The 15,225-nt window shown below is 38.7% G+C and overlaps 1 protein-coding gene across 1 annotated transcript in view; it reads left to right on the forward strand.

Moving 5' to 3' along the window:
* The window catches only part of LOC142571517 (advillin-like), a 43,808-nt gene that overhangs the window by 1,544 nt on the left and 27,039 nt on the right, over positions 1–15,225 (forward strand). Inside the window, exons 2-9 of the mRNA XM_075679940.1 lie at positions 627–702; positions 793–867; positions 1,277–1,315; positions 1,426–1,491; positions 4,015–4,145; positions 10,970–11,072; positions 11,617–11,730; positions 12,078–12,179. Of these exons, the coding sequence (XP_075536055.1) occupies positions 631–702; positions 793–867; positions 1,277–1,315; positions 1,426–1,491; positions 4,015–4,145; positions 10,970–11,072; positions 11,617–11,730; positions 12,078–12,179 (702 nt within the window). The 5' untranslated portion in view covers positions 627–630. The remainder of the gene's footprint in view (positions 1–626; positions 703–792; positions 868–1,276; positions 1,316–1,425; positions 1,492–4,014; positions 4,146–10,969; positions 11,073–11,616; positions 11,731–12,077; positions 12,180–15,225) is intronic.

Raw genomic sequence — 15,225 nt, forward strand, 5'->3', positions numbered from 1 at the left:
AGGCCGGATTCCACAATTGTTCTCTGTACGAACAAACAAAAACGCGCATATCGCCCGAGTGTGCTCCGCTTTGCGTGCTCCCCAGCGAGACATTGTATCCGGTTGAAATCCGCTGCGCGAAGCGGGAAATGCGATTCAGGAGATTATCGCGAAAACGATCAAACGTGTCGGTTTCTTTGCTTTTGCATGAGCGCCCACTTTCCGCGCGGGAAAAGCGTTCGCGTCGTTTCGCCGACGGCGCATTTAACTTGGAGCTGCGCGCCCCTCGTACCGGACTCAATTTCTTTCCAAACGATTAACCATGCCTTATTCTTTCCTCAGATCACAAGAACACACACAATCGACTCAACATAAGTAAATCGATAAATAAAGCATGCACTTTCGGTTCTCGATCGTTTATTCCTTGTTTAGTGCATGCTGCTCGAGGAAGTTCCTGTATGTCCATTTGCTTACAAGTCAAGTTTACGACATTTGTAATGCACGTTATCGGCAAGCTCAAGTGATTCTAGATTGAACCGAATGTAAAAGTGGTGCGGATGCGTGTTTATTAAAAGTGCACTTCAGTTTAGGGCGCATGTAATAAATATGTCAGTTTCAACTACGTGTAAATTTGCGCGTTTTTGCAGCATCATGTCTTCTGTAGATCCAATGTTCAAGTCGCTGCCCAAAAACAGCACATTCTTTACCATTTGGCGAATTGAGGCAAGTTTTATTTCAATTACCTTTCCTTTTGCACTCATGTGTTGCTGCTGCCCAAGTAAGCCCACTAAAGTGCCATTTTGTAACTTTCAGAAAATGCAACTTGTGCAGCTTCCTAAGGACAATTATGGATATTTCTTCAATGGAGATTCATACATTGTGGCAGTGGTAAGATATAGTAAGGATTTAGTCACAAGACAAATTTTGCCAACTTTTCGTGGCTGATTAAGCAGTAACAGTAACACAGTGACAACTGGATGTGACAGTGCTATAAAAGTGCACTAAACAATACATTTTTTTAGCTTCACTGCTCCTCTTTCTAAAGTACAGTGAAATATTACACTATGCAATAAAGTTTTGTCTATGTGTACTCATATTGCCTGCAGCAGAAAAGAAAGTGCATATTGCTTTTTGCAGTTCTAATCAGTACAAGAAGTACAATATGTGTGAAGCTTGTTAGAGAAACTGGATAATTTTATTATTCATGTTCCTCACATACAATTGCCTTGTGTAGTGAATTGACAACACATGTATAGTTTTGATAATGTGTAGCAACCTTCTGTTCTTTCACTTTAAGGCATCGGACAGCACTGAGAAACCGAACTGCTACATGAAAGTAAGTGATATCTTATTTACTATCTATGCACCAGGCTCTGTAATTCAGAGTTTTGCTAAGATAGCTTGAAATGTGGGACAGTGATGCATGTCTGCCCTCTATTTGTGTAGAGCAAGAAAGCAGTTGGAAACCTTGACATTCACATTCACTTTTGGCTTGGAGCACAAACATCTCAGGTAAGCTTCCTAGAATTCTCCAGTAGATCTCTGCATAATGTAATGCAGTAAACAAATTATAGGTATGCCTGTTCTTTTCGTATTCATTTTTTATAAGCAAACTCTGCAGCTTGGCTGCAAGAATAGTGACATTCTGTACATCACCTGAAACTTTCTTCTTTGTTTGTTTTTCTAAATTGTAAATGCTGTATTCCTCTTCTACTGCTTCATGGTTTCATCTCCCCCCCTTTTTTTTCATGCCATGTAAAGTGCTGAAGCACCATACAACATACAAGAGTGGATTGCAGCATAGTTTCCTGCCGAAATTACTATGAGGTACTCTGGCGCTGTGATCGTTCACCAGTCATGGGAATCATAGTTACTACATGAATTTGCATAATCTGCATGCTTATGACTTTATTTGCTGCACTTTATCTGCCTCTATTGTCCTAAATATTCTACTTTTCTAAATGAAGAAGGTAATAAGGCTCTATATATGTACATTCATAATCAATGTAAATTGTTGCATTTATAATGCAATATTTTGTCGCAAATGAATTATATTCAAAGTCACAAGGCCATTTGAAGCCAGAAGGACGAAGTTCTGGCAAATCCATGTACTAACCATCATTCCGTTGGTAGTCAAACCACCACACTTGTAGCTCCCAAAGGCACTAACGCCAGAGTTTCCTCTAGTAACTTTTGTAGGAAATTCTGTGAATTGCAGGAAAAATGAAGCGTATTGAAGAAACACGTGGCATATTGTGCAAGACAGCCATGGCCAACTAATACCAAAAAACAAGGAAGAGCTAGGCAAAGAGTTGCACTAAAGCCTTAACAAACAAAATGAGAAGAAAGTTCTTTTCTAAATATTGGTGCTTATATGGCACTATAATTTAGCAACCCATCATAAAATTAACATATCTGATTTTAAAAACTCTGACAAGCATCTTCCCTGGAACTACATGAAACACATCCACTTACGCATTAAGCACTGAGATGACCTGTGTCAGAGAGTTATTTTTGATGCCTTATGCAAACATAACATTTCAGATGCTTTCTATATTACTAATTCTAAGCAAACACGCTTGTGTCATTAAATATTATGTGTTGAACGTACACCAATTCTGGTAAATTATGCCATGCTTTCTGTATTTTGTTTCAATAATATGGCTACATATTCTGCCCTCACTTTCACAAAGGCATGAATTATTTGTCAAATATATTGTTTTCTCATTTGTGCTTCACGCTTTCTTTTTTTCATAGAAATTACACTGCCTATGTAGTCTCTTGGTGTATTTTCCTTTTCATTTGTGAACCTGAGTGTATTGCTTGGGGATAGAACACTGGACCTCTGCATTTCTGTATATAGAAAAGCTGTATGACTGTGCCAACTGGCTATATTTGTGTAATAACCTGAGTGACTACCATGATCAAATTAGGCATAATAATGAAAACACATGTGCATGCAGGTGAAGCAGGGTAAAGTGGTACTGCATATGGCAGTAGCAATAGTATGCTGTAGAAAAAGAGCAAACTTGAAGATTCTGGAATGTGTAGCCTCATTGATAGCTGTGTTGTTTTTTGGAACTTAGTTGAAACTTAGTCATTTTTGTATTTTGTTAGCAATTTAGTTCCATCTCAAATTTTAATTCAAGCCACCTTAACAGCATTCATATTGACACCTTTTAGTGCTTGCAGCTTCTGTCATGGCTTCACCATTACTTGAGGTGACAGCATTGCTTCAAACCAAGATGAGGCCACTCTGCTGACAAAGACCACTGGTCACTGTTCGCTAACAAATGTGAAGCTAAGCGTGCCATGTTACGATGCACAGCTTGGAGCCATGTGACACAGTAAGCTGCAACTTAAGCATGTAAGCATTCAAGGGTTAAGTTGTTTGAAAGAGCTAGGTTAAAACAAAACAGAAGCGAAGATTTGGTTAATGCACAGTATGGAATCTGTATTGGAGGAGTTGGAGGTGCTAAGGATACAGACAGCTTTGTTTTGAATGTGGTGGAATAGTACAAGTTGATGTTCATGTCTCCCCAACTGGTAATTTCATTGCTTCAGATTTCTTGCTCAGTTGTTATATATTTAGTGCTCAGTCACCTGCAGTGTGGCTCGTGAACTTCTGACAAAAGTGTTTGTTTTACTTCTTTATGTATTGCAACTAGAATCACAGATTACAGAAATTAAAAAAAAAAAGAAGACTTCTCTGTCATGACTTTCTCTGTCAGTGCTATGGTATTCTGTGCAGCTTCACAGTTTCCTTATAGGCACCGATGGCACATAAGTTGACTAATGATACTCGGAATGTAGCATTCTGAATAACTGAGTCAGGCCTTGTTGTTCAAATTGATTCCATAGCACTATATTCTGTTTACGGGAAACCTTTAAAGTGCTGAATGGGACATGCTCAAAGTATTGGGCCCTTTCCGTTTGCATCTCATTCTGTGACAATTTTTTTTTGCCAATTTTCCAGTGCACCAACCAGCTCTCTCAGCTCCCATCCTTGAGAAATAATTGCATTACAATTTTCAGGATGAAGCTGGTGTGGCTGCTTACAAGACTGTGGAACTGGATGACTTCCTTGGTGGCTCCCCTGTACAGCACCGGGAAGTGCAGGGCTTTGAGTCGCAGAGATTTTTGTCCTACTTCCCCCGTGGAATAAGGTGACTACCTTTTCCAAAACATTGATTTGACATTACTGCTTTATTTCTTACAGTACCAAAAAGGATACTTGATATTCTCATTTTGAAGTAGTTAGCTCTTTCCTTAACAGGCCCAAAGAAATAGGTCAATAAATCGATGTGATCGGCTGCTTTTTGGCACATCAACAAGCTTTATCATCGGAATTCTTCCACAAGCAGTGCCATGCACCTTATAAAATGACGGTTGGTTTTTAACTATTGCTAAGATTTGACAATTTCTGACACGATGGGGAGCCTGTAAAAATAAAACTTTTATAGGAGATATCTTTAAAGCTAGCCTCCAGTGCTCTTAACACTTCCCTAATCAAACAACACAAAATTTACGCTCCCATCAATGCAGCAAAATTATTTTAAATGACAGCAACGGTCAAGACACAGAAGCTTCTGTCAGGCTGTCTAATATGACAATCCAATGCCTATGCTATTTTAACGATGTCTCAAACATCGGTACATGCTCAGGAGAGTGTGTTGTTCGGTAATTGTGTTAGAGTAATATCAAATGCAACTTTATATTTTTCTTGCCCTGGGTTGCTTTTAACCATCAATGTTTCCACAGCTCATTTGCAATGTATTATGAGTAATCCTTCCCATCATTTGGAGTTTTCACTCACATAAGAGCATGCAGTGGATTTCAGGCCGACCTTCAGCAGGTTCTTGACTAGCAGTCTAAGCTCTCACTTTTTGGACACCTCCTGTGCAAACGCCTTCATTCATTACTGTACAATATAGGGCAATGCTGTACATTACTGAACAGTACTGTACAAGTACTATGCAATGCATGTGAAGGCTCTAGTGCCAGTTCAAGGTATACATGACTAGACCAGATTGCTTGCACAAAAAAGCTGATCAAACAATTTAATCAAGTATGAGAAGGCTTGTGCATGTTTCCACACCTGACAAACATTGCTTCAAGAACTTAAATATGTAAAAAGGAACCATGTGTTTGCTGTCATTACAAAAAACAAATGCTTTCTGCACCATAGGTGTTCACCCATTGTCACATTTGCAAAGCCAAGGCTTTACTGCAAAGCATGGGCATCACTATGGCTAAAATTCATACCACCAAATCTGCCTATTTCTTTTTTGGTGGTATAACTTACAGATATTGGGAATTAGGAGAGGTACACATTTTGTACATGTCTGAATTTTTTCCCCTCTCAGTACTTATACTGAAAATAGCAAATTATTAATTTCATTCATATATCTTGGACTACTTCTTTGAAATTTAACAGAATCCTGAAAAACTATCAGAGTAATTATTTCTGTTTTACTTCCATTCAAAACACCAGTGATCAGAATACAATTTAATGTATCATGACATATATTGCTACTAATATGTGCTAAAATAAAACATAACATAAAAGCACTGAAATGAGCACATTTGTAGCGGTAAGGAAAGAGTCAAGTGCCATATCATCTAATTAGAAGGGGTGCATGATAAATAAAAATATTTTATTCTTCCGAGAACAACTACTACGTATTAACATTGGTACTGTGCTAGAAAAATTTAACCCTCACACTGCATATAAGATATTTCTTAATGTATTCCTGGATGCCTATCATTCTTTGTTTCTCTTAAAGACAGTTAGACACTAAAAAAAATGCTGGGAACCATGGATGACAAGGGAATTTCTCCACCAAATTAGAAACTATGACCAATTGTACAAAACATTCATCAAAACTATAATGCCTGAGGCACTTAAAGTGCTTAAGCAATTTAGAAACTCTGTTACCAAACAACTATGGAGGGCTAAGAGTGAATATCTATTCAACAAATTTAATACGTCTGTACGACATAATGCTAACTTTTGGAAGACGCTTATACAATGCTAGAAAAATTGCCAGAACAAATGATTATGATTTTACAAGATGGCATAGAATTAGCATGTAGCAAGTTGGCAAACAGTTTCCATGACTTCTTTCTTTCACTCAGTCAGTCTTCAAACATTGATCCAGATTATAATTATACAATTTCTCACACTGAACACACATTTCTTACGGCAGTTTCCGAGAATGAAGTTGTCTCGTCTGTTATGGCATTAAGTAACAGTAAAGCGACTGATGTGTCAGGTATCCAAATACAACCAGTGAAACATGTAATCGATGTTCTGGTGCCCTTTCTAACTCATATATTTTACCAAAGCTTATAATGAGGAATTTTTCCGCGTGACATGTAGACTGCCAAGGTGACTGCAGTATTTAAATAAGGGGAGAAAAATGAAATGAGCAATTACAGGCCGATATCTATATTACCAGTCTTTGCTAAAGGTTTTGAAAAAATAATCTTGCTGCACCTGTCATCTTTTGTAGATCGCCATAATCTTATACATTCTGCACATACGGCTTCCGAAAGCAGAATTCCACTGAACTTGCCCTTCTAGCCCAAAAGGAGTGCACATTAGAGAAATTCGAATGTCAGGAAATGGTACTCAGCTTTTTAGATTTCTCCGAGGCATTTGGCCTTGTTAATTGCAGCATTTTGTTAAGAAAGCTGGAACATTATGGTAATAGAAGCGTTGCACACTCTTTAATTTCTTCCTATTCATAATGTAGAACTCAGTATGTAATTATTGCAGGAGAAAGGTCATTTGAGAAACTGGTCAAATATGGTGTTCCCCTGGGAAGCATTCTGGGACCATTTTTATATTTACTATATATTAATGAGATCCAAACCACTGATAATACAGCTAAATTTATAATATATGCAGATGATACCAGTTTATTTTTTGCAGGAAATTCAGGCACAGACATAGTATATAGAGATAACGAAGCGCTATCTAAAATGAATGACTGGGCTACTCAAAACCACCTAAAAGTTAACATTAATAAAACAAAGGCAGTTTTATTTCAACCTCAGCACAAACCTGTCCAGCTCGCTCCAATTAAGTGACATAGAAATAGAACTAGTGCCATCAATAAAAACCACGGGAGTCTACTTTGGTGAACACATGACATGGGATGATGACGTAAACCATATTAGTAAGTTGTCTAGAATGATTGGTGTGATACGCCATATTTCTTTTGATAGCCCCGTACCTGTCAACATGCTTCTTTAAAACGCTCTCTTTTTACCAGTAATTAACTATGGTTTACTAGTTTGGGGTGCAACCACTGACAAATATATCAACAAGCTTGAAGTGTTGCAAAAGCATGTGGTTCGATTAATATGTAAGGTTTGATATCATTTTCACATTGGGAACCTTTTCAGAAAACATAGTATTACTAAGGTCAGTTCTATGTACACTTATAATTTGTGTCGCCAGTACAAATTTGGTATAGTCAACAATACTAATGCGCTAGCAATATTAGCTGGACTAGAAGCAAACATTACAAAATGTAATACATGCAGACCGGAAGAATGGCAAAAAAAAAATGCCACACAAATTATGGCAAGCACATGTTACAATTCTTGCTACTCACATTACTAAATACAATTAGCAGAGAACAGCTCTTTGACATTGCACAACTCTCATTCAAACAAGTACGGATAGTATTACTGGAAGTAGCATCTTTCCAATAAACTCATACACGTTTGTACGAAGTTCTTGCCAATGTCTTCATTTTCATTTTGCTGTTTATCGAAATAGTGTTTGTGTAAGTTTTCTGATGCGTGGCATATGCAAGTATGTTTTGCCTGTACGTGAGCCACGTACACTGCACTGTACATTTCCTTTTTATTTATTTTTTCCTGCTGCAACTACCCTTATGCTGACGTGTGTGTAGGGTGGCTAGGTCCTCTCAAGCTGTTTAAACAGCTTTTACTCCTGGTCTCCCTCAATATTGTTGCAAATAAACTCAAATTCAAATTCAAATAAACTATTCGAAAAACTGGCTTCCAATGTTGAATATTGTCTGCAATGATGGCTCAGTGGCAATGACATTCTGCCATAGAGCACGAGATAGCAGGTTCGATTCTCGGTTCTGGCAGCCGCATTCCAATGAAGGCAGAACATTTGTGTTGTGTTCTTTGGGTGCATATTAAAGAACTCCCGTTAGTCAATATTCATCCTCAGCCCTTCACTGTGGCATCTCCCATAGCCCCTGCATAACCTTGCAATGTTAAAACTGATTAATCAAATCATGAATCAGATATTCAATATTTCCTCACTTTATTTTAAGTAAGTATGAAAGAAGGGATGCGCAGACCCTATGTTCCAAATAATATTAATTCCAATATATGTGAAGCTGCTGATGCTGGAAATGTCAGTCGGGCAGCTTGTAGGTGTGAGGAATGAAAAGTGATTGCACAAGGTACAGTCATGACAGTAATATAATGAAACAAAGGAACTGGAGTGCAGGTAGCTGTACTCATTATGGAGTACTTGAATATGAATACCTATATAACTTCAAGCAAAATCTAAACATGCAGCTATGCTTGTGTTATATGCATGTAACTATGAATGTGTTGTGTAATGCTGTAAATTTGGTATGTTGCTTGTCGTCGCAAATTCATGGCCATAAAGCCACATATATGTATATGAAATCTAAGTGAAAGGAAATTTATGCTTTTATAGCAGCTATGTGGCACATAATGAAATATATGTCGTCAGAAGGAACAATATTCTGACCAATATTTTGCATAAATGCTCCTGTTACTTTAGAGGCAGCAAAAATGGGAAAGCTTTCCAGCTTCTCTGGTTCTCATAATGACCCGCTATATTATTGTGCTGTGCTCCCCTCCTGTCAGTACTTCCTTGCATTGCACAACACATGGATTCCCACATCACATTTGAAAGTCCCTCTGTCCATTACACAGTCGAACACCTCTACAATAAATACTTCTACAGCAAAATGGCCTGTATAATGAAAGACTAGGTCCCGACTGCATTCCTATCTTTTGTATATATTCTGAATGCCTCCAAACGGAGACTACTACAATGAATTTACTTGTACAATTAAGAAATTTAGGTGTCCACGGCGGCTAATTTCTTGCTTTGTAATGAATGCCACGTAATGGTGCTGCCACTGCCGTCTACAGATGTCGCCAAGATGTGTGCACTCTGCACTAGCTTTAAAAGCAGCACTAGTGACACAATTAAACAGCACGTTGATGTCTGAAGTTGTCCTGCTGCACTGCTCCACGAATTGCTCCACTCATGCGCTACATGTTTTAGAGGATCATCAGGTGTGATGGCTGACGAGTACGTCGCAGTTGATGACGACGTGATTATATAATTGTAACTGGAGACCGATTATGTCGTCAAAACCAGCTAGGATGGAAAACGTGAATGTCACAGAAGGCAATAGTGATAAAAATCTGTAAATGAACCAAGGATTTTCATGGCAAGGGATGCAATATCCAGCATCCAACTATCTACAGCTTTACTTTCCGTAGCTCCTGCGTTTCGCTGCAGAGCATGCTGAGAACTAAATGCAGTGAAATAGGGTTGTCTGCAGTCGCACATTCTGTCAAAGAGTACATAAAGAAGTTAGCTACTTATTCCACTAAGTCTCTCCTGAACTCATGTTAAATAAAAGTTTTCTTTCATTGAATGTGCTTGCCCTGCTCTAGTGTGAGTGGTACAATATGTGACCTTTACAACGAAGTGACCTGTATAATGAAAGATTTTGCAGGTCTTGGGCACTTTGTTATAAAGGTGTTCGACTGTAAATTATGATGCTATTTGCCTGGTAAAACTGTGCTCTACACTGCGGATTCCTTTTGTAGTTAGTACAGACAATTGTGCAGTAATCACAACTAAGCTCAAGTGGTGTATGCTGTTACAATAGAAGTTAATTCTATCCAGTTGCTTACTACAGAGAAGTAGCAATAAAACATATTCTAACGTTAATGTGAGGTAATAGTTACCCACTTAGAAAGCTTCTTATAAAACTTGGTATTTAGGATTACTGATATTTTTCTTGATTTTAGCCTGCATCACGAATGTTTTTCTCCAGATAACAGCCCTATATTATAGGGTTGTTTCAGGGAAGGCTGACAAAACAAATAAAAAAATAAGTGCGGACAGAGCCAATTTTTTCCAGCCATACAAATGGTGCAGTGGTAGCCAAAGCTGTCAATAAGTTTGTTAGCTAATGAATTAAAGGTTAATTAGTAGTAACTTAAATCATTCAAACAAGCCAGCTAGTGCCTAGGCAAGTCCATATATGAAGAATCTTTCATATGAGGTTTTCCCCAAAAATGCAGTGAAAATATTAATGTTTTATGTAACGCTGTCCTAATTTGCACAAGGAAGGCTCTTGTCAAAAATGTGTGAGACACAATTGCGTTTTTTTATGCACCATTATGAGTCTCTACAAACTGGTTCTGATTGTTCCAGAAGAAGGACCTGCCTTGAGAAGTCACTGCCTTCAAGGCTCAACTAAAAATCAAATTTTGACTTTTCACATGCCAAAACTACGGTCTAATTATGAGGCACGCTGTAGTGGGGGGGACTCCTGGCTAGTTTTGATAATCTGGGGTTCTTTAACATGCATTGACTCCTGTCGAAGGAGAAATAATGTGGCCATCCTGGGAGGAGGCAACTTTCTTTCCATTATGGAGAAACGTATCAAGACCAAAACCACATAAAGGCGTGACAACAGGAGAAAAGTTTTTTTTAAGAAGTCAATGAGTACATTCTGGTTAAGAAGTTTATTTGTGCTTGTCGCACGATTACTGATGTTTCCTGCCTTAAATAATAAGTTGCCAAAAAGAATTGACACCATTTCCTTTTTTGCTCTCTTCAGCAATTTTTGTAAATTTTTGATGAAATGCGAAGTATGATAAATCTGTGTCTTTGCATGCAAACCTGATTATTCCTTTCACTCAAAAATGCTCCCAGGATTCAAAATGGAGGGGTCGCAAGTGGTCTCACGCATGTCGAAGATCAAACCGTAGCGCGTATGTACCATGTGAAGGGTAAACGTCGGCCCATTGTGAAAGAGGTAAGCACATGCAACTGACTATAGTACTATAGAACGCACCAGTAGATTCACAAAGGTACCATAGAGCAAACACTTACGCAATAAAAAGAATTGTTGAGCAGCCGGTGCTTTATAATGTAAAGAACTTACAAGAAACAAGACGATCAGCGTAGTAATGTACTTTCCAGCTAATTTTGTGATGGGCGGTGTCTGTCACTAGCACTACACATGTTATCATTTATCCGTGTTAGTGTTGATTAAACTTGAGGTTCTTAATGCTATTCTCTTTAAGGTAAATTTCTGTGAAGTTATGACTGCATCAGCTTAAGCATCATCATCAATGTGACACCACAGACATGTTTCATCAGGTCATTTGTGCGTCATAATACCATATGAAATTGCCTTAAGAGTTTCAAGTCAAACAAAGTGTCATATACATAGTCTGGAATTAGGATTTAACAACTTCTTAATTGTCAGCTGCCTGATGTGACTTGCTCGCAGCACTTCCACATATAATAATGAACAAGTTATGCTAATTTTCAGTCATTATGTAATTTTATTTCAGTTGCCAGGCGTCAGCTGGAGTCATATGAATGATGGGGATGTCTTCATAATTGATGCACGGACAATCATCTTTGTGTGGACTGGTCGCTATGCCAACCATGTTGAGAAAATTCAGGTACGTCAGCCCATTGACCTTTTTCAAGTCATAAAATGACTGCTTTAAGTTAAATGTTTTGCATGTTACAATGTACTTAATCTTTAGTTACATAGCAATAGTGCTTTCACTTGTAGCCTAACAAAAAACAGCCTATGACACTAGCACGTCAGTGCCAAGGCAAATGTGCACGTAAATAGCTCTTTTAAATTTGTGAAGAACTAGCTACTGCAGGTTTCATAGCAAAATAAGCAACTGAATCTTTTGCCAGCATGCAGGTAACAAGTTGATGAGCTTGTGATTTAGGCTACTGCATTATCCAACTTGCTTTATGTTCTTTATATCTGTCATATATGATGTTCCACTAGGGTGCAGTCACAGCACAGCAACTCAAAGCCGAGCATGGTGAGGGCACAATTGTTATTGTTGAAGATGCTCAGGAGAAGCTTCTCAGCTCACCAGAGAAAGAGGTAAGTCATCTGAATCTCTGTCTGGTTTTCAAGTCTCTAGCAAGACCAAAGTGCCAAAGCTATGAATATTTCTTCCAACTCTCTTTTCCATACTCTCGAACTGTCCAGTCATGTTGACATTATACTGGCCATATTGATTATCTAGCAAGTGTTAAAATGTGGTGTCACCTTGTGAGGCACTGGTTTTGGTGCATACCACGGTGCTGGAGATAATAACAAAGCTGCACCAAATGAAATAAAGCTAAGCAAATGTAAATATAAGTGAAATGGGGGGCCGGAAACAGGTGGGAGCAAACACTCTCCAAAGCAGATTGCTTGTGCGCTACTAGAAATGCTTTCTGCAACTGATACCATGCAACACAGTGCATATCTCACTGTGTAATAACGTGACAGCTATTTGCTGTTACATCTTGACACTTTAGGAAGGAAAAGTTGTTCTGCTTATTTTAAGTTTCGCTTAGGTGAAGGGCAGGGAGAACTCACAATACTGTTTTAAAATATGTAGTGTTAATAGACAATTTTAGTTGAGCAATGCTTAATACTCCACTCCACTATGATTTCACACACAGAGCCACTGCAGAGAACTGTGTTGATTTCACATCTTTGATAAGTGCATCTCCCACACATGTCAGCGACAGGTAGTGAACTTGGCTGCAAAATGACACCAAAGCCAAGTGGATTGCTGGCTGAAAATCGCTAGGATATACTGGTCCAAGCAGAGGAGACCATAAATTCTCAGCTAAAGCTCTCTAATGCTATTAAGGTGCAAAAAAAGATACAACTGTATTGTGTTGCAAATTCAGTGACATTTTTGCAAAAGAGAAATGTACACACCTGTACCTGGCTGGCTAGAAATTCTGCACACGTCATGTTAAATGTGACGCTGTAGATCACTGTAGATTTTCTAAATATTTTTATTCGTGGCTCAATATTGTAACACACATAGAATCAAAACCATACTCGTGACAGTGTTAACACTTGTACCCTTTTTCACAATTTCGTTTGTTAAACTTCAACTCAATCACATTCAAGTCCATTATCGTAGTGTGCATATCAGCACATTGTGCAGTTGCTATTTGTTTCTTTAATGATGTGCAACAAAAGGCACATTAATAAGCTGAGAAAGTCGACGCTGCGGCGGAGTCGTTCAGGTAACTGCAAGGGAATTGTCCAAGGAGTTGATTTCTTTAGCCATATGAGTTACCTCCCAACATGTCTTTCCAACTGTTTTCATATCAAATGCATTCTGCCAGCAGGTGAGAGCCAGGATAGTTTCAGTACTAATTCCTTTTAAATGAAGTTTACAAATAGATTGTTTCCATTTAATTGACGCATAGTATGTAACCATTATGCCTACAGGTGGTCAACCAAAGTCAGTGCCCGATTTCTGTTTACCTGACTGTTTCAGTTTTATTGAACTCGAGCCTACAGCATGCTATGGAAAGATTTGAGTCGCAGGTGCAAGCATACTTAGAGGGCCTATAAAACTCAAGTGAAGCACAAACATATTTACAGGATAACAGCAAACAGCAATGTATTAAGCAAGAAAATAATGTCAGCATCAAGTTCAGATGTAAACTCACCAACTATTTTCTCAAACTATTTGCTTAGATGTAGTAGAGGACTGCGGAGGGGTTGCCACCTTAATCCTTTTCAGCCATCTTTGCTTCTCACCAGTTCAACTCTCTATTAATTAGCAGGCTCGAATGGTGCAACTCTTGTTGCTCTACATATCTGTTCCAAACAAATATAATCCTGGCTTTATTTTATTATTATTATTTCCAATGGCAACAACTGCGCTACAGCACAACCTCTACTTCCTTGATCTTTTTTTATCAGCCTAATCATGATTTCTGTTACAGCATATTGACACATGTTATGTCATGGCGTTGACTGGTACAAGTTAAAAAATGCACATTTCTTCATCAAACCAAATGCAGAAAGCATAAAAAGCACTGCTCTTTTAGTGATGAGGAATGTTCAGAAATTCTTAATGGTATACTTAAACAGCTCTATGTATGAGAAATCTTCATGACTCTCGTGCCAACAATGTGGGTGAATCATATGACACAAGTTTTGGAAAATGCAGATGTATCTGACGAAATAAATCCATATTTTTTGTGATGACCCTACAAAAAGGACCACATAGAGAGAACCAAGTGTGGCACATTGCACAACTCTTTCGGTGGAAGATTACTGACTTGACAAATTTTCACTTGGCACCACCAATCATTGTAATGAAAGAAAGCCCTAGGGGCACTGCAAGACGTAAATAAAAAGCACCAAGCAGTTTGTTTTGTCTCCTCATAGGTGGCACTGAGAACCCGTAATTGTTAAGAAACCTTCGCACACACGCACGCATGCATGCATGCACATGCACAGTTGCACGCGCATGCACTCAAATGCTGTTTTAGGGTGGTTATGAATCCAAAAGTTATGCTGCCATTGGCCACCAAACTTGGCAGGCGGCCACTTATTAATTTGGGTAAAGAAGGCAAATAGCATGATGGCAAGTAAAGGTAACACTAGATGTAAGCGAACATGTGATGGTAGCATGACTAGAGCAAGGGGAGGCACTAGAGAGAGTGATGCGACATTGCAGTTTTCGGTTGTCTGTATTGCAAGTCTGCACAGGCTCAGACTGAGCCACCCAATCATACTAACAGGAAATAAGTGAGATGTCATACTCTCCTTTGTCTTGGCAGTTTCCAGTGAGCAAAAGGGGCCACTTGGAACTACTCCACACACTCTCTCTCACACGAGGGCTTCCACCAGCCTTACCAGTGCTGCTGAGACTACCTGAAACATTGGTCAGGGGACTTTTTGAGTGGTTCTGAGTGATCTTGTTCACTCAACAGGTCCTATTAGGCTGAGTGCTCCCAGCTTAAATTATTACTGTCTTGTCTAATGGATAAGCCACATACAAAGCCATACTTTAAGTGGGTACAGCTGAAGCCATGGTTGTTTCTGCATCTAGTATGTGAAATGCTCTGCCACTTATCACTGTTACTGCCTTGTAGTTTGGGTGAAACTACAATAGCCTTTA

Source organism: Dermacentor variabilis, chromosome 2 (genome assembly GCF_050947875.1).
Source record: "Dermacentor variabilis isolate Ectoservices chromosome 2, ASM5094787v1, whole genome shotgun sequence".
Taxonomy (NCBI): Eukaryota; Metazoa; Arthropoda; class Arachnida; order Ixodida; family Ixodidae; genus Dermacentor; species Dermacentor variabilis.